At 29.7% G+C, this 21207-nt stretch overlaps 2 protein-coding genes across 2 annotated transcripts; one reads left to right on the top strand and one right to left on the bottom strand.

The window, feature by feature from the left end:
• Positions 1–10278: 10278 nt before the first annotated feature.
• On the bottom strand, positions 10279–14472 carry LOC125827162 (uncharacterized). The gene is made up of 8 exons (XM_049506523.1): positions 14241–14472; positions 13388–13480; positions 13100–13297; positions 12968–13021; positions 12670–12825; positions 12452–12505; positions 10783–10923; positions 10279–10647 (listed from the first exon to the last, which is right to left on the bottom strand). The coding sequence occupies exons 1-8, from the start codon at positions 14421–14423 to the stop codon at positions 10279–10281; spliced, it is 1248 nt and encodes a 415-aa protein (XP_049362480.1). The 5' UTR covers positions 14424–14472.
• A 3740-nt stretch (positions 14473–18212) lies between these two features.
• On the top strand, positions 18213–20133 carry LOC125826732 (remorin 1.4-like). The gene is made up of 4 exons (XM_049506076.1): positions 18213–18252; positions 18912–19026; positions 19255–19336; positions 19809–20133. Exons 1-4 carry the CDS (start codon positions 18213–18215, stop codon positions 20007–20009), a joined length of 438 nt encoding a protein of 145 aa, XP_049362033.1. The 3' UTR covers positions 20010–20133.
• The last annotated feature ends 1074 nt before the right edge of the window (positions 20134–21207 follow it).

Genomic DNA, 21207 nt, shown 5'->3' with positions numbered 1-21207 from the left:
TTGCTAGGTGTAAGTATTGATACCTTTGCTACAATAAGGAAGACATTTTTTTTAATATATAGAGATGTGGAAAAGACTAAGTTGACTATTATGTACTAGATTTGACTTTGTGTAGTCTTTGAATTACATTTGACCATATATGAAAAGATTTTTGTTTAATAAATGTTGATTGCCCGTTTGTAATTAATATCCAAAATAATACTTAACTTCATTTGACCAAATCTAAAAAGACTTTGAATGGTTTTTTATTGTTCATATCTACATAATAAAATATTGAAAATACTTTTGACCATATGACCAAATATGTTGTTGAGTCTGGAATCAAAATTAGATTTATTTTGAAAAAATTTTTGAAAACGAACTAGACTTATGTGCAAAAAATATATATATAAATGCCAATGTAATATTTCGACTTTAACATTGAACAAAGCTCTTATTTGAGGATAGTTTTAAACAATAATTAAAAATTGAGGAGTGTTTTTGAACCTTTATTTTCGATGAATTTAAATAAAATTGAGAATTCCTCAACAATTACGAATGTGCAAATAATGACAAGTAGTACTTGTAACGATTGGACTAAAAATTTAGGAAAAATCATTTAATTTGTCAAAAACATCATGTATTAGGTAATTCATGCATTGTACTTAGTTTCTCACATCTCTATGTAGTTATCGGTATATCAAATTAAAAATTAAATAAAATGTTTTTAGGGATTTACAAGTACAATGAAACCAAAAGTAAAAAAAAATCCTTTACAGTTTTGATTGTTGATGTCACGACCTAGACCACTGTGATTGACACCCACACTTACCCTCCGGTGGGAGAACCATTACTGCAACCAGAGGTGTATGCTGGAGGGGGTCATCGGGTTCACATGAACCCATGCTCCCCTCCTGAAATCATATATAGTAGTGTTATATTTTTAATTTTTTTGTTAAATATAGATGTGTGAACCCACAATCGAAGTATCATTTAATGTAATGATGATTGGGTGCACCTCTCAGTGAGACTAGAAATTTGAATTTTATATCTATCTTGTACTATTTTTCTTTTTAAAATTAGGTAGCACCTCTCTAACTCGGTATTGATAGAATTTTTGGCATTATAATTAATTAATCATTCAATTTTGGACCTATAGATTTAAAATTTTAACTATTTTCAAGATACGAAACTAAGTGTCAAACTAATTAGATTCACCTTTTCACAATAGTGCGGTGTGCACCCATCATTCCGAAATCCTACATACTTCCCTGACTACAACCCGACTAATCAACTTATATATGCACGACTGATTAACAGACATGAAATATCAATACTGAATTTGATTTGCTTATATATGATACTATGAGGAAGATGTATATTATATAAAAATGTATAAAAGACTAAATTGACTATACTAAAACTAAAAATAATTTTTTTATTTAATAAATGTTTATTGCTCATTTATAACTAATATCCAAAATAATAACCTGAATATAGATTTTAGTAGAATATTTGATTGAATCAACAAATATTTATTGTTGATGAAGATTGATGATTTATATTTGCATAAGATTCAAAATAAGTTTTGACCATATGACTAAATCGATCGGTGCTCGAGTTTGAAGATTTTTAAAAAAAAAAAAATTAATCAGAGCTTTTTCTAGTTCTAGAGGAATTGAAAAAAAGTTGTTGGTAGAGTTGAGATTTGTGAGGCACTGCAACACACGAATTCGAATTGAGAAAGTTACATGCACTTTAATATCTTGTGACTTGTATGATCTAGCAAATAATAGAAAGGGAACAAGGGTAGCCCGGTGCATATTCACGCAGAGTCTGGGGAAGGGCCATACTTCAAGGTGTGTATATGTAATGTGCAGTGACGGAGATAAGATTTTCTTTAAGAAAATTCATCATTTACTATATGCATGTAAAATTCGTTATGACTTTATATTGACAAAGGAGGTTCGAATAAACCCCATCTCACCCTTCGGGGTGGCCCAGTAGTTTGGACTTGGGACTTCCATTTTGGAGGTTTCACGTTTGAAACCTCTTGCTAGAGAAAGCAAAGGATTTGCCTACTGGGTGGAGCTCGTTGCATTGGGCTTGTCTAGTGTGGGTTACCTCTCCTATGTGGTTTGCAAGCTATTGCATAGAAGTGGGGGTTTTACCTATGCACACCCAAATGATAGCGACTGCAGGTTTTCCTTGTCATAAAAAAAAATTAAAAAAACAAACCCCTTTTCCGCGACCACTAGCAATGTAGACTGCATATTCTGATGCAAAGCTTGATTTCATGACTCGAATCAATTACCTTTGTTTACCTCTTATTTTTCAAATTTCGAATTTCATATCTGAAGTATCACTAATTATTTAACAACACATTTTAACAATCAATTGTTCCCGTTTTCTACCTGAATGGTGATAGTATTTAAGGTAGGGAAAAAAACAACTGATTGTTGATGTATATTTTGATAAATTGTTGGTGACAGTTCAAGTAGAATTCACATGCATCTGATAATTTAGATATAAAATTTGAAAAATTAAAATATTGGAACTATATCTTTTATCTTTAACTCTTTATGTATTAATGGCTACATTTAAATGTCAATTTTAATTTTGAAACGTTAATATTTTGTGGTAATAGAATAAATTACCAAGAAACCTTTTAATTAAGAGTAACTTTGTGAGATTCAAACTGATAAATTGGCACATTACCGCCGTAGTCAAAGTAAAAGGGAAAATGAAACTTCCAAGTAGAAATTAAATGGATAACATATACCGTCGATTTTTTAAAAATCTTATTTAGCTCTTATAAATAAAAATACGTAAAAAGTTAATTTAGTGATTTTGTGTTTTATAAATAAAAGTACGTAAAAAGTTAATTTAGTGATTTGGTGTATCAAGAAGAACAAATATATTTGTTAATTAATTTAATCAAATAAAAAGAAAAAGTATGAATGTAAAAAAGCAAATGTAGTAGTCTTTTTTAAAAAAATATTATGACCATAACTGACTTGAAAGTCTGACACCATTTATATACATTTTTTCCTTTTATATAGTTGTACATGAAACTTTACTATGTGTACCCCATTAATGATATGATCATACAAAAATTAATATTTTACTGTTAAGAAAAAATTACTGAAACACACGTCTTATGTTTCCTTTATTTCTAATATCCCTTTTTATTTCTAAAAACCTCTAAAATTCCTTATTTATTTAATGTATCCGAGCTACATATTAATGTATCAGAGCCAGTATTTAATGTATTCGAGCTATATATTATGTATCTGGTTTATGTTATAATGTATCCGAGATACTCTTTAATGTATCTGAGCTATATCCGGTTTGTGTTGCTTTTTAAGGGATTAATGTAATTACAAACTAATGAGAGAGAGATTGTAATTTCATATTAAAACTATGAGATTTATGTAAGTTATACATAATTTTACAAAGACGAAAAGGCATGCTAGTTAAATTAAGGATACTATTATCCAAATATTATATCCAAGCAAAAAATTACTAATTTTTTTTTGAATTATTTCAAATAATAGTGCCGAAATTCACTTGTACACAACATTAGCCAAAGATATGCTTAGTTTGTGAATAATTAGATTACCAAATAACCATTATTTATATGAATGACCACTTTTTAGATATCTCATTTGATTACACTGGGGAATTGGGCTTGGGATTTGGGGTTTGGGCCTTTGGGGGGCAACTGGACTAGTAGGGGACCAATATTTAAAGGAAAAATTTCAGAAATTCCACATTTTAGTTTACTTATTACCATTATCCCCTATAAGTTTTACAAATCTTCAAAATTCCTAATTTTTGTTCATCAGATTAATGTATCAGTGCTTATCTTATTGTATCTCGCGCATTAGATTAATGTATCAGCGCTTATATTATTGTATATCGCGCATCAGATTAATGTATCAGAGCTATTTAAGTATTGATACATGCGCGAGATACAATAATATAAGTGAAATTTGAAGTGGGCAATATTTAATTTAAAAAAGAATTAAGATTGTTTGTATATTATTTTGTGGAAACCACAAATGGAGGGGGACTAGACCTTACCCCTGATATACATACGCAGATTGAAAGCAATCAAGGCAAAAAGAGAATTTGTTTCACATTCCTTAAAACTATTTAGATATTTTTTAATAACAAGTCATTTTCACCATTAAATTAAAAACACTCGTTTTACAAGTAAGCTTATACTCGAACGTAACTCCAACTCATATATATGCTCCTTAATAACAATTACATAATTGTTTCAAAAGAACATTTCAAAAGCCCCCTATTATTAATTCTTCCTTTTTCTTCTCAATTAGTATTTTGTAAACAATTAAATCCATTTGATTTTGCATTGATCACATTATTAAGTCTTCCTCAAGAACATGTCTTGTTAACTGACGCAACATCGACATTGTTTACATTCGATTTCACAAGTACTTGAACACAATTTTCCAATATAATACACTTTCAGGTATATCATCACCAAATGTATGTTTGTCGTTACCATTATATTACTGCAATTTATTTAAACTATGATAATATTTCACTGCAGATTAAACTATTGACAATGTCGTTCTCATAATCAGTTCATAACAAGTACATAGTTAACCACCTAGTCCAAGCTATGATAGCAGTAATAGTTATGGGTGTTGTTTTACTTTTTATGTTTCTACTTGTTAAAATAGGGCAGAAATGGGAAATTAAAAGACGTGGACGAGCAACTCTTCGCTTGTTTCCACGTCTGCCCTATTCTGATATACAAAACATAGAGTTAGGTGACCGTGACACTACATGTCGGATATGTCTATCCGACTTTGAATCAACGGAGAATATTTATATTCTTCCATGCACTCACTTGTACCACAGTGAGTGCATTTCAACGTGGATGCGCCGCCAAATTACGTGCCCAACATGTCGTCGCAATTATGGCAATATCTATACGTCGTGGACCGGCTGTTTAGTTTAGTTTTATTATTCTACGTACTATGTAATAAATGTTCTTCGTAATATGTAATTTTTTTTTATTTAAAAAAACGTACTATGTAATAATTATGCTAATAAGTAATAAAAAGTTCGGCCGTCCACTTCAGTTATCCATTTTATCAACAATTTTAAGGTATCATTTTTGTGAATTAATTTTGTAATTTGACACATTTATTAATTTGTAAAATGTCAAGTATTAAAAAAATGTGGACCTCACTAGAATTGATCATCTTATTCACATTTCTTACATAGTAAATAAAATAAATGTTGCTCTATTAATATAAAAATATTTTACGGTCTTTGATTATATTTTGTACTCACTTTGTTCATTTGTATTCGGCCATTTTAAATTTTATGTCTTTTATTTTTTAATTAATATAAATATTTTATCATAATGTTCATATTAATTAATATAAAATTTTATGTCTTGAGAAATAATTTGAAACATGGGCAGATCTATTCATAACTGTGGAGGTGCCACGGCACCCAGTGATCTCGATCAAAATTCTGGTTAGATATGTATCGAAATTCTGTTTTGATATGTATTTTGTGTTTGCAACATTTTTTTTATTTTGCAAAAAAGGGCTTCTGCTGCAATTAGAAATTGCCTTATTTATTAAGCCGTTGCCACTACATCACATTTATATGCTTTACTATATTATATTAACGTAGTTAACATGTTGTGAAGCATTAATTTTTATTTTGTTGACTTTTTTTTTTCTTTTTCTAATTTAAGCATAAAATATTATTTTTTCATATCAATTTTATGTGACACTTTTTTTTAGATTACCATAATTCGACAAAACAATGTTATTTTTTTACGTTAGAAACTACAAGTGAATTAGTTCTCACTTCGAGCGATTATAAAAATCTTATTGAATTTTCTTAATATTCCCTTAATTCTCGAATATCAAGACTACTAAAACTTTTTTTAGCCTTGAATTTTTGAACACATGTTTCTTAAGCTTTAAGCAATGCATAATACTTGTATTGATACATAATATTATGATATAATATCTCCTCTTTTAACCAAAACTAAAAAAAAAATTGTGCATTATTGTTATTTATTTTCTTTTTATTTTTCTTAAATTTTAGAATTTTTAATCATCTAGAAATACTTGAATTATTATAATAATAATCTATATAAATGAAGTAGTAATATATATTTTCTTTTAAAGTTGAATCTTGAAAGAAAGAGATGACCTTCAAAATAAGAATGTAATGTTTTTATATTGTGACGCGTACAAATATAAACTTAATTTTACTTCGTTAATTAAACAAACAAACACATAGATATATGTATCTATAGGATCATTGAACATCATAGATTTTCTATTTCTTGAGAAGATGACTTTTTACATCTTTGATCATACCAAAGAAATAATTCAAGAAAGTAAAAAAAAATTAGGGTATTTTCAGTTTTGTGCAATTATAAGCCAATATTCAGAGAATATAATAATACCAAAAGGAATTATATAACTTCAAAAGATTTCCTCCAATGACTATGATTCCATTTGATAGTCATCTATTTTCAATTTGCAAAACAACACAAACATATATCACAAGTAGCAATATAATATTATATAAATATTTTCAAAATAAAATAAAAATAAAGAATTCAATGAGATTAGTCACCAGACAAAACCACAAACATATATCACAAGTAATTATATACTATTAAATAAATATATTAAAAAGAAAATAAAAATAAAAAAATTCAAAGGGATTAACCTGACACCAAAGCAATTTATCATATATAGGTAAAGATAAAAAAAGCTTACATTTTAAGAACATTCATTTCTTTAGAAAATGTTTCTTCTTCTGATTAGTTGGTTAGAGGCTTTTGAAGTTTTCATCATGATTAAAGAAATGCATTTTAGTGAGTGAATTATTTAATTGTTAATTGTCTTTTGGATTTCCTTGACCCATAAATACATACAGTTACAATTGAAACGTATATGATTAAATTTGTGCAGCTACAACTTTTAAAGGTGATATAGTACGTGGACTTATTTAATTATTTTCTTAGTGAGTAAATTATTTAATTGTTTGTTTTCTTAGTGAATAAATTATTGTATTTATACGAAGAAAAAAAATGCCTAAAAATGAGGGAAAAAATATATGAATGGAGGTCATAGAGAGGTGTCATATCACCTTCTCTATGTTACTTGTCACGACTCAGACCGTCGTGATTGACATCTACACTAACCCTCCAGTGGGAGAACCATTTATATTAATTAGCTAACCAAAGAACTACACAACTTAATTGAACTAAGACATTTAAAATTACGGAAGCAGGTTTAAATGCTAAGGAAAAGAAATAGGGAGTTCTCATAAACTCCAAACAAAAGTCTAACAACCAAACAAATGCGGAATAATACCTAGAACCTGAAAGTCAATGTACCAAAACATCTAAAATTCAACCATAAGTTGAAACAAGAAGGGGGTACAACCCCAAACTAAACATAAGAAATCTAAAGAACTAGTCTAAGTCCGAAGAGTGGATATAAACAGAAAGAGAACTCATGGCAGCCCAGAAGAACTGGCTCACCCTTGAATTCAAACGATCATTGATCTTCTAAACGAGGTCTGTCAATAGCCGCTTGAAGATACTTTGTACTCAACAAAGAAAGAGCAAGTGCAGTATCAGTATACGACACCAGTGTACTGGTAGGATCACGCGGCAATCCCATTAAGTGCAACATATATAAGCCATCACAACATCATAATAACATGCATACACCAAACATATACAATATCAATATCATTTACGAACAATGAACAATTTCACATTTCTCAAGAGATATACAGTTATATCAAATTAATGGTCCTCTCATGGAACCCACACCTAAACTGTTAGCGTACCGGTACGTAGTACTCGATCCAATATTTATGTCGAACATGACAATCGATCCCATGTTTATGCTAGAACGTGGCAACCGATCCTAGTTAGTGTGTTGGAACGCAACACCCGATCCATTTAATTAACAAGTCACAATTACAATCACAAGTATACTCTCAAATCATAAAATTAAGTCATGATTCATGACATTCATCATTCATCTATCCTCATTTACAACTAGTGTGATCAATAATGCAACATTCACATACATACACATATTATAATGAAGCAAGAACAAACATACATTACACAACATGAAATCACAATCATCACCTACCTCAAAACAAGCTTGAATCCCCTAAGAAACTTGATTCTTCCCTTTCCGAACCGGTTCCACTTGTTCTTAGCCTACAAACAATCACAATGATGCGAGGATCAATAAACAACACCTATTTACCCAGATTATAATAATAATATCAATCCTAGGTCAAACCATTGATCCCCATACCCAGATTAGGGCTTTTTTCACCATAATTTCCTTATCAAAACCCTCCCCCATCGATAATTACCCACAAAACTAATTTTTACGGATCGAAAAATGAATTCGGGGAGTGAAAACCATACCTTAATTTAGCCAAAAAAAATGGTGAAAAACTGTCAAGAAAACGCATAGGGTCATTCCTTAGCTCTCAAAGTTGAAAAGGGAAAAATAAAACGTTTTTGGGGTTTATTTCCGACTTAAGTCGCGACTGTCCCGCTAGAGCGGCCCCCATCCCGCCACAACGGCCCTGCCCTGGTGGGGATAATCCCGTCTTAGCGGCTTGCACTGAAACAAAGAGCAAATTTAAGAATTTGAATACCCTAATTTCACAACATACCTTCAACCAATGACACTCAGAAAATACCCGTACATTCACGCCAAGATCAGTTTCGGGAGTTCTACTCACCCGAATTCAATTATGTAAAGTCGTACGGGTTCCTTAACGTCTTAGCTATCTACTCATGTGATCAAAATCATAATTAAATCACCCAATAGTTACCAGATTTCCCTAGACCTTTCTGACTACGATTTCGTCCAAATCTGGACTAGGTTGGGATATTCCAAGTTACTAGGAAAAAGTTTCCGACCCAAAAATTTTCCCCATTGGCTTTTCTATATTGACAGGAACCGGCTGTTAAATTATATATATATATATATATATATATATATATATATTTATTGTAGTTTGTAATTCTCCGTTTGCCCTTAATGAGATAATTTATAGTCACACAAATATTTAAGCTTTGTTTTAATCCTTCTCCTCCAAAAATTATCTTCTCTTTTTTGTCAAAATTTTGGAAACACGACGCCGAGTTTTTCTTACATTTGTTCTATTATCTAAATCATTTCAATGTATATGAAAAAAGAAATAATTTAGCCTATGATAATTTAAATTTTATGGAGAATGTAAATTTACAAAATAAAATACATATTTGCATTAAAGAACGATACTGAATTCTCATATGATTTCTTTGGTTTTTTTAAAATTTTTATTATTTTGATTCAAATTTTTAACATTAGAAATGCAAATAATTATTTCATCATTAAGTGTATTTAGAATATGAAAATTCACCGAGTACAATTTTATATAGAGAATATTGTTGGAATTTTTCTTCTTTGCGCCAAGTTGTCATTTTTTTTTTATTCATTTGTCTTTATAAACTCACAATACAAATAATCGAAACGAAGTCTGAAGTTGATATTTACAAGGTAAGAAATATGTTAAATATTTTATTGATTTAATGAAAACGTTTATTTAAAAGGAGATACATGATTTAATGAAAACGTTTATCAACCCAATTTTAATTAAATTACCTAATTTCTTCTTTTAATCTCAACCCGACTCACTAGACCAAATAAATTCATATCAAATCAAATTCTCAAACCCATCTCTGTAGCTTATCAAATTATGGATTTTTTTCAGTTAAAACAAATTAAGAAAAACAGGTCGCACAATAAGTAGAATATATATCAATTTTAGAAGAGAAAAGATGATGAGGAGAAATGGATGAAAAATGTTGTAAAGAGGTGAAAAATAGAGAGATAGATTTGGGGATTTAATTTGGTAAATATTTATTTGGTTAATTGGGTCGGGTTCGAATTTTTTTAAAAATTCAGTAATTTAATTAAAATTGGATTATTTTTGTTGATTTAGAGTTTTTCATCCAATTGAGGGACACGGGTGACAAGTTTGTAGATGACAAGAGTATAAATAACTCGATTTTAATGGTAATGGCAAGATCATCAAATAAATGAAAATTGAGAGGTATTTTTGACCATTTTCTTCTTTTTTTTCCCTTTGCATTTCTTTGAAAGGCAATATAACATTCAAATTACAGGTATATATAGAACAAATAGGAACAATTTTCTTCAACTTTTTTCATAATTTGAAAGATTTTCTTTCCTATTAAACATGTGTACTTTCACCCGGTCCCCCATAAAGAATAAAATACTCATGTTTTGCACCATATGAAAGTTGTATAAATTCAACCTTGTACGGATTATCGGCATGTGTTATTGTTTTATCTACTTGAATTATTTTTCCTTTCTCGTTGACAATTATAAGATCAGTACAATAAGCATCATAGGAAGTGTCTTCAATAGGAAAATAGCTTGAGCCCATCGGAGGTTCTGGTACACCTGGTGGACTATATACAACTCCTCCCCAATCAACATTCGTAGCAAAACTTTTCAAGTCAGTGAAGAGACTTTGTGGCCAGAAACCTACTCGCGTAAAGTCTTGTGACACTAAAAGCCACCAATTTCCAGCTAAGTCCTTTTTTCAAAAAAAAAATACTAATAATAAGTTGTCAATAACAATATTTATGTTATCTCCTAACTATAATTCCTATATTTGTATAAAATATTCAAAGACTCTAAATAAGAAAAATAAAAACAATATAAAATGTACCCGATCAATGTATACTTCCGCACCCCAAAGCTTCCCTCCACGTTGTGAAATAGTATCCATGAATGAACTATCAAGAGGTACGTCATAGTTTACTTGTACAAAGCCGGGACATAGTGTATTGAAGCAATGAATTTTACCAGCCTAAAAAAATAGATATATCTCATACATGAATTCTTAAAAATCAAGGTAAATAGTTAAACTAAGGGTGTGTTTTGTACTAAGGAAAACATTTTTTCCTAGAAAATATTTTCTTGGAAAAGATAGGTGGATTTCTAAGTTATTTTCTCATGTTGGTTGGTCAGTAGAAAATGTTTTTTAATGTTTGGTTGGTAAATGAAACACAATTTTCGGAAAATATCTTTTATTTTTGGCTTGAGGCTAAAAAATACTCTTTAGGATAATTATTTTTGACCTAAAAATTAACCCGGATAATCGATCTAGGACCCGGCCCTGACACCCGAACTAGGACAGGACCCCGACGACCGTTCCAAATTCCGAACCTGAGATTCGACCCATGCCCTGACCCATAAATATTTTTCAAAAACAATTTTCTTTAAAATAAGGTGGCGGAGGGGGGGGGGGGGGGGGGGTTAAGTGTAGGGATGACGTTAAAAAAGAAAATTTAAAATTTTGAAATATATTTCACAAATATTTTAAAAAAAAAAAATTGATCAAGGGGGGGGGGGGGTGAGGAGTAGGTTTTGGCATGAAAAATGAAATTTTATGAATTCGAAATATTTTTCAATAAAAATTATTTATTAAAAAAGAAATTGGCCAGGGGAAGGGGGATGTGGTAGGGGTTGGATGTCGTAAAAAATTAAAATTATAAAATCTGAAATATTTTTCAAAAAACAATTTTTTTTAGACGGGGGTTGGGGTTGGCTGGAGGGGTAGAGGGCGACATAAAAAGAAATTTTTTAAAATTTGAAATAATTTTCAAAAACAATTTTTTTAAAAATTGATTGGAGTGGCCTGAGTGGGGTTTAGGGATTAGGGGTGGGGAATAATGAAAAAAATGATTTTTTTAAAATTTAAAATATTTTCAAGTATAATTTTTTTAAAAAAGAAAATTTGACGGGGTGCGTCTGTGGGTGGGTGGGGGGGGGGGAGAGGTTGCACAGTTAGGGTATGGGATGGGGTAAAAATGAAATTTTGAAATTTTGAAAAAAATTTCCAAATCGATTTGTTTTTGGGGGAGGGGGGAGGGGGTAGGTGTGGTAGGGGTTGGGTGAGGTAAAAAAATCTTTAAATTTGAAATTTTTTTTGAATTTTTTTTTGTTTGTTTGGTAGAGGGGGACCGGTTTGGGGCTAGGGAGTTGGGGATAAGGGTAAAAAATTATTTGAAATTACCAAGTATGAAAATTTTAATTTATTTTTTTTGGATGTGGATGGTTGGGTACGGAGTATGGGGTAGGGTAAGAAAAAAAATATTGTAATTTTAGGATGAAGTAGACTTTTCAAAAATGTTTTCCTTTATTTTTTTAAGGGAAGTCATTTTCTTAAATTTGAGGAAGTTAAGTTGATTTGGAAAACATTTAAGCCGACTAAATATGAGAAAATTAGAAAACATTTTCCAGAAAATGTTTTCCTTCACACCAAACACACCCTAAAAGATGTACTAGTTTAATGAACTCAAAAGGGAAATCACCATGGTACAAAAGATAGTTACCTGGAAATGTATAAAAAATCTAGTTTTAGTATCCCCGTATAACGTTGGGTCCACCTAAAGCACGAAACAGAGATATTATACTATAGTTATTAAATATTGAGCATTTCTAACAAATTTTCTAATATACATCTTAAAAGCACAATATTCAATGGTTAACACACATCCTTCTTCCACAAAACGATAGAATAATGGAATAAAAAAATTTGATAAAAACTTACTCTCCAACCAACTTGTAAGATATTTGATCCTTTTTGAATTTTTAGTCGAGATCCACTGTGTTGTTGTCCATTAACTTGAGGATTGTACAAAGCAGTATCCATTCCAGCTCCCGCAAACTTGCTATTTGGATTATATGGAATCCCAGCTATTGCAACCTAAATAAAAAGGTTAATTATTTTTAGTAAATCTTACCGAATACCCAAATTAACCTAAAAATAACTTGTTCCTTGTTTTTACTTCAAATCCAATTAAATAAAACATGGAAATTAGATAATGAATTTTATAGCCATATACCACCTTATATCCTTGTGAAGATATGTATCTTCCATTCGGCTCACTATCGTTGTTGCTCTGCATTAGATAATGAATTTATGTTTAGATTTGAAATATTTAAGATATATAACAGTAAAGTGGCATAAATCATCTTACAACATCATATTCATCTTCGAATGTGACATCTTCTGGAGGGGGCATACGTCTTAATCTTATAAGATCATCTCTTGTAATTCTCTTAACAGGAATAGTTCCAAAAGGACATCCTCCATCTTTTGACCATATTGTCGATGACCTATTAGTTGCCGATGAGGAAGTTGAATCTTTCTTGATTATAGATAAAGTAGGTTTTATCTGTTCAATAAGATGTTTAATTGTATGTCAATAACATCATATCCAATATAAACAAAATGATAATGAAATGAAAAGAGAGTAGAGATATGCCTTAGGATGAAAATTATGGTCCTTCAACAATGGGTGATCAAATGCACGTTGTTTGTAGAAATCTACACAATCATATGTATCTCCATATTTAGTCTGTAAATAATCAAAATTAATAAAATAAGTAGCCTAAGTTACAACAAGATGTACCTTTTAAACACAAAAGATACTCACGAGAACAATTGTTAGTAAATGGTAATACTACTGCTTTTTTTTTTTAAAACAAAAAAGGAAAAATTCTCAAATATGCTATCAAACTTTGAGAAAAGACTTATCTAGGTCATTCGTTAATATTGTGTTCATTTATGCTACTTTCGTTGAGAAAAGGTTTATCCATGCCATTATTTGTTAACGAAAAATAGTTCGATAGATGTGTCCTAAGCCATTGTTATGCCTTTATCTCCAATTTGCAAGATAAAATGCAAAAAATGTACTTAAGCCATTTTAATTCATTTGTCTAATTGGACTTGACATGAAGTTTCAAAAAGGAATTTTGTTTTGAATCTTGTGATCTTAAAATAAATATATATAGAATATATCAAGATGCTCTTAAATCTTGTGGTTTAAACATGTTTTGTGAAAAAATAGAATCAAATAGTTTCCAAAAATGGAAAAAACATTTTTCTCAAAACAGATTAAAAAAAAAGTAAAACAAACAAATCGAAACGGACTAACCTGCTCAATCTTCAACTACAACGAAAGTTTACACACAAAGAAGGAAAGGGAAGGTTCTCCATTTCCCAAGAATCATGTGACAAATGAATGCTTTTCTCTAATACAAAAGTGATATTATCTAATAAAATGTCTTTATGGACTTACAAGTATAATAAAATAATTTTTTTGCAAAAAAAAATACCTTTACTATTTTAACGGCCGGCTTGTTCAAATTTTTTAGTTGTTTCTCTAACTCCGCATCCTCTAATTTGGATAGCTTTTTTTGTCCTTCCACCGCATTATAACTCAAAAGAAAATATAACATCAATAACGTTTGTTGAACAGTTTTTTGATGCATCGTGAATTCATTTCTTTTTATAGGCATGAATCTTAGGTGTTTTGAAGAAATTAGACTAATTAATACAACATGAAAGCTCAACACTGAATTTGATTTGCTAGGTGTAAGTATTGATACCTTTGCTACAATAAGGAAGACATTTTTTTATTATATAGAGATGTGGAAAAGACTAAGTTGACTATTATGTACAAGATATTCACTTTATGTGTAGTCTTTGAACTACATTTGACCATATATGAAAAGATTTTTGTTTAATAAATGTTGATTGCCCGTTTGTAATTAATATCCAAAATAATACTTTTAACTTCATTTGACCAAATCTAAAAAGACTTTGAATCGTTTTTTATTGTTCATATCTACATAATAAAATATTGAAAATACTTTTGACCATATGACCAGATATGTTGTTGAGTCCGGAACCAAAATTAGATTTATTTTGAAAAAAAAAATGAAAAAGAACTAAACTTATGTGCAAATATATATATATATATATATATATGCCAATGTAATATTTTGACTTTAATATTGAACAAAGCTCTTATTTGAGGATAGTTTTAAACAATAATTAAAAATTGAGGGGTGTTTTTGAACCTTTATTTTCGATGAATTTAAATAAAATTGAGAATTCCTCAACAATCACAAATGTGTAAATATTGACAAGTAGTACTTGTAACGATTGGACTAAAAATTGAGGAAAAATCATTTAATTTGTCAAAAACATCATGTATTAGGTAATTCATGGATTGTACTTAGTTTCTCACATCTCTATGTAGTTACCGGTATATCAAATTAAAAATAAAATAAAATGTTTTTAGGGATTTACAAGTACAATGAAACCAAAAGTAAAAAAAAATCCTTTACAGTTTTGATTGTTGATGTCACGACCTAGACCACTGTGATTGACACCCACACTTACCCTCCGGTGGGAGAACCATTACTACAATCAGAGGTGTATGCTGGAGGGGTGACCGGGTTCACATGAACCCATGCTCCCCTCCTGAAATCATATATAGTAGTGTTATATTTTTAAATTTTTTGTCAAATATAGATGTGTGAACCCACAATCGAAATATCATTTAATGGAATGATGATTGGGTGCACCTCTCAGTGAGACTAGAAATTTGAATTTTATATCTATCTTGTACTATTTTAATTTTTAAAATTAGGTAACACCTCTCTAAGTGGTTATTGGTAGAATTTTTGGCGTTATAATTAATTAATCATTTCAATTTTGGACCTATAGATTTAAAATTTTAACTATTTTCAAGATACGAAACTAAGTGTCAAACGAATTAGATTCACCTTTTCACAATAGTGCACTGTGCACTCATCATTCCGAAATTATGGATACGCCTCTGACTACGACCCGACTAATCAACTTATATATGCATGATTAATTAACAGACCTGAAAGATCAATACTGAATTTGATTTGCTAGGTATATATGATACTATGAGGAAGCTGTATATTATATAAAAATGTATAAAAGACTAAATTGACTATACTAAAATTAAAAATAATTTTTTTATTTAATAAATGTTTATTGCTCATTTATAACTAATATCCAAAATAATAATCTGAATACAGATTTTAGTAGAATTAATTGAATCAACAAATATTTATTGTTGATGAAGATTGATGATTTATATTTGCATAAGATTCAAAATAATTTTTGACCATATGACTAAATCGATCGGTGCTCGAGTTCGAAGAATTAAAAAAAAACTTATTTAATCAGAGTTTTTCTGGTTCGAGAGGAATTGAAAAAAGTGGTTGGTAGTGTTGAGATTTGTGAGACACTGCAACACACGAATTCGAATTGAAAAAGTTACATGCACTTTAATATCTTGTGATTTGTATGATCTAGTTGATAAAAGATTTACACAATGTATAGACTAAATATACATATATTTTACATATAATATACACACAGATACATATAATATGCATACCATCTATACATGATCGGTGTATATCTTGTATTTCAATTATTTTTGCACATATTTTGTAAGTTAGTTGATCTAATTATATATATTGAAAAATATCTATTTGAATTTAATCGAACCCCATATAAATATTGGACACTATATAATTAAAAAAACTTAATTACTTGTCTACTTTAAATAATAGAACATGATTATCTTATACATGTGTCACGAATCAACTAACTATAGACCCATAATGCTTTACAATTGGCAGTATGAAGACACATAATCATCATCAGTGCTAATTAATTATTCTTTTACGTATTTCAATTGAATCAGGAAGACCTGGAAACTCTAATTGATGAAAAAAATAACATCTAAGATATGCTTTTCATTTATTTATTTATTAGTGTGACGTAAAATGGTGATGACTTGTAAATTAAATACCGTGTACAAATTGTGTAGGGTGTGCACTATTCGGATTAAACCAAATAACCAAACCAAATCAAATCGAATTTTTATTTGGATTGGTTTTTTCGTTTTTCGGATTGATTTTGGTTAATAAATTACTTTTTTTGGTTTTTTGATTTAGTTTCAGATTTTAAAAAATAAAAACTGAAATATATATATATATAATATGTTTTAAGTTTAGAATTAAGTTGGAGTTAATTTTTGGTTATTGTCTTTGATGATGATTACGTTTATATTTTATGTTTGAATTACATATATAATAGGTATACTTATAAGTATTGTGTTTTAAGTTTTACTTATGATTTATATTGGAAAGTATATTTAAGGGATTAAATATTATTACTTTGGTTATGTTATTAATTATTGACATAACCGAAAAAAGCCGAACCAAATAGAGGAAAATCTAACCAAACCAAATTTATTTTGGATCGGATTGGGTTACACTTTTACAAAACCAAAAACCAAAAAATTCAAACCGTATAGTGTAAAACCAAACCAAAAAACCGAATGCACACCCCTAATTTTAATTGTGGTGTATATTACTTCTTCTTTTTTGGTATATATTACTTATAAGTTAAAACTTGTTATTGATATAACTTAGCTGGAGGACTTACATGAGAAGATGTCAAATTACATTTGGGACCCTAGGAAGATTCTTATATATAGAAGAGGGAAATACTCAATTAGGATTATGCTATGAACTTATCTCTTATTTCTTAGTTGCTTAGATTAATCAGGAACCTCCCTCCATTCTTCCTTTTTATTTCGACTTCTTCCTTTTGAAGGATTTGTTACTAGTTTGAAGCAATCAAAATGATGAACTCTTATAATTGTATGTGTAATTCTAATTATCCATTTTAATACAATATAAGTTCATTACAAAACTCATATAAATTGTGACCAATTATCGTTAAAGAAAAGATTTAAAACGGAGTTTTTAAATTGCGTAAAAAATATTAATTATTGAATCACATATTAGGTAGTCAAAGATAAACATTAGTTTATAATTTGTTATTTACAAAAAAAGATGACTAAAGTTGTCATTACAGTGTTACTCCCTATATTTCATTTTAATTGGATTTTATATTAAAATATATATTTTTATTTGTCCATTTTAATAAACTAAGAGAATTATTTTTTTAATTATTAAAGGGCAAGTAAAATAAACTTGGGAGTGTCGAGTCTAAGCCAAGTAAATGAAACAGAGAAGTACTATCTAGCCAAAATCTTTAAAAAAGAATATTTTTTACCAGAGTTTAATTTATCCTATCAAATTACCTAAAAAGATAAGATACCAGTAATTATTTATTATATTCAAAATTAAGATTGTAAAATGACAAGTTATACGATAATAACAACAACAACCAAAAAAAAAAAAACATTTTTTATTTTTTTTTAAAAAATGATTAATTAATTAATTATGCCAGCCATTGACATCAAAGGATACTCTTTCCCTATCTGTAATATGACTTTTTTTGGCAGCTTCCAACTTCCCTTTATTTCTAGTTTTACCTACTCTCTTTATATTATTCTTCATTTTTATTTCTCTCTATTTTCTGAATTTTTCATTCACCTATTAGGAAAAGAAAAATATATATTTATCATATAGATTATAATCATGGGAGAAGAAGAATCAAGCCCTTTAGTTTCTCCATAAAATTATGAGCACAAAAATGAAGAACCAAATGAGAAAATTGAAGAAAATAATACACTTGCAATTGTTCCAATTTTAGATGATATAGAGAAAATATCTTCCCATGTTCAAGAAAGTATGTACTATTTTTATTACTGCTTGTTGTTTCTTTAGCCTCGATTATTGTACTATTTTATTGTTTGTATTTATTGCTATTGCTTTTTCAAAAAAAAAATTATTGCGTTTATGATTTATTGAAAACAACCTTTGTGACTTATTTTAAAAAGATATGTATTGTAGTTTGCAAAATAAGTAAGATAATATAACTAGGATTTATCAATGATCTCGAGTTTAAACATTGAAAAAGAAAAAAAATCACGTTAGGAAGTGTTTCCCCTTTTTAATGGGCCTTACTCTGGGCAAATCTTGATTAGTGGGGCCCCAAAGTGCATATTTCCCCTATTTTATTGGTGAAGATATGTTGAGTTTTTAATGGTATTTTTGTGTTTATAGATACTGCACTTGCAAAGGTTGAATCAGAGAAAAGATTGGCTTTGATCAAGGCATGGGAAGACAATGAAAAAACAAAAACTGAAAACAAGTATGAATGAGTCCTTAATGTTGCTCGGACCTTCCAAAAACGTTGTTGGACCCCTGTTGGATCCTTGGAAAATGTATTAAATTTTGAAGGATCCAACATAAGTTCTGTGGTATTTTTAAAGACTATGAGCAACAGAGGAACCCTTACATAAGTTTAGAACCTTTTTATATATATTTATATGTTGTGTTGTGTTGATTATATATTGAACATGTGATGAACAAATATCAGGGCACTTAAAAAGTTATCAGCAGTTGGATCTTGGGAGAACACAAAAAAGGCAACTATAGAAGCTGAATTGAGACAAATTCAGGTGAAACCATTGTTACATACTACTAACTAGTACATAAAATCAGGGGCCGAGCTAGGTGGGGTAACCAGTACTACTTTTCTAGGCTTATCTCCTAATCTATTAAGTACTATTTTTTAGACTTTTATGTGTTTCAAAATCTCATTCTTATGATTTCTTATACTAATGTTCATATTAAGAAACATAAAAGTGAACACAACATAGTCTAGTGGACCTATATGCATGCATGGAACTAGGGAGCAAAAAAATTGTATCCGAACCCCTTTGTTGGAAAATTATACTGTTATACATGTCTTTTTTCAATGTATATATAATTTGAATCTCGTTGGTTTCTTCATATGTTTACTTCGTTATACTTAGAATCTCTTAGTGAAAATCATGTCGCTTCCCACCCTATAAGACCTTTTTTCGTACATTTTGCTAGTCTCTAGCACATATATGATATACATGTACACGTACCTTTGATTCCGAGCAGGAAGAATTAGAGAAGAAAAAGGCAGAATACGCGGAGAAGATGAAGAACAAGATGGCTGAAATTCACAGAGAAGCAGAAGAAAAGAGAGCAATGATTAAGGCGAAAGAAGGCGAAGATATTCTCAAGGTTGAGGAAATTGCTGCTAAATTTCGTGCTACTGGCAATATGCCTAAAAAGTTCTTGAGATGCTTTGGCTACTAAATTTTGCTTCTTTTGTCAAAAACATTTATCATATATTTTGGTTGTGTGTAATTGTTTAATGATCATTATGTGTATAGACTACAGAGTAAGTTGTTTATATTATTGATGATAGAACAATCATGTGTGATGAACATAAACTCAAGTTATTGTCAAGTTTGGTTCATTTTTTTTGTTATACTATTGTGGTAAAGAGTACAAATAATAGAAAGGGAACAAGGGTAACCCCGTGCATATTCACGCAGAGTCTGGGGAAGGGCCGTACTTCAAGGGGTGTAAATGTAATGTGCAGTGGCGGAGATAAGATTTTCGTTAAGAAAATTCATCATTTACTATATGCATGTAAAATTCGTTATGACTTTATATTGACAAAGGAGGTTCGAATAAACCCATCTCACCCTTCGGGGTGGCCCAGTAGTTTGGACTTGGGACTTCCATTTTGGAGGTTTCACGTTTGAAACCTCTTGCTAGAGAAAGGAAGGGATTTGCCTACTAGGTGGAGCTCGTTGCATTGGGCTTGTCTAGTGTGGGTTACCTCTCCTATGTGGTTTGCACTATTGCATAGAAGTGGGGGTTTTACCTATGCACACCCAAATGATAGCGACTGCGGGTTTCCGTTGTCATAAAAAAAAATTAAAAAAATAAACCTCTTTTCTGCGACCACTAGTAATGTAGACTGCATATCCTGATGCAAAGCTTGATTTCATGACTCAAACCAATTACCTTTGTTTACCTCTTATTTTTCAAATTTTGAATTTCATATCTGAAGTATCACCAATTATTTAACAACACATTTTAACAATCAATTGTTCCCATTTTCTACCTGAATGGCGATAGTATTTAAGGTAGGAAAAAAAACAACTGATTGTTGATGTATATTTTGATAAATAGTTGGTGATAGTTCAAGTAGAATTCACATGCATATGATAATTTAGATATAAAATTTGAAAAATTAAAATACTGAAACTATATCTTTTATCTTTAACTCTTTATGTATTAATGGCTACATTTAAATGTCAATTTTAATTTTGAAAGTTAATATTTTGTGGTAATAGAATAAATTACCAAAAAACCTTTTAATTAAGAGTAACTTTATGAGATTCAAACTGATAAATGGGCACATTACCGCAGTAGTCAAACTAAAAGGGAAAATGAAACTTCCAAGTAGAAAATTAAATGGATAACATATACCGTCGATTTT

The sequence above is a fragment of the Solanum verrucosum genome, unplaced genomic scaffold (assembly GCF_900185275.1).
Source record: "Solanum verrucosum unplaced genomic scaffold, falcon-dt-bn FXZP01000060.1, whole genome shotgun sequence".
In the NCBI taxonomy this organism is placed as follows: Eukaryota; Viridiplantae; Streptophyta; class Magnoliopsida; order Solanales; family Solanaceae; genus Solanum; species Solanum verrucosum.
Note: the sequence above shows the minus strand (reverse complement) of the source record. Positions and strands in the feature narration are given on the sequence as shown.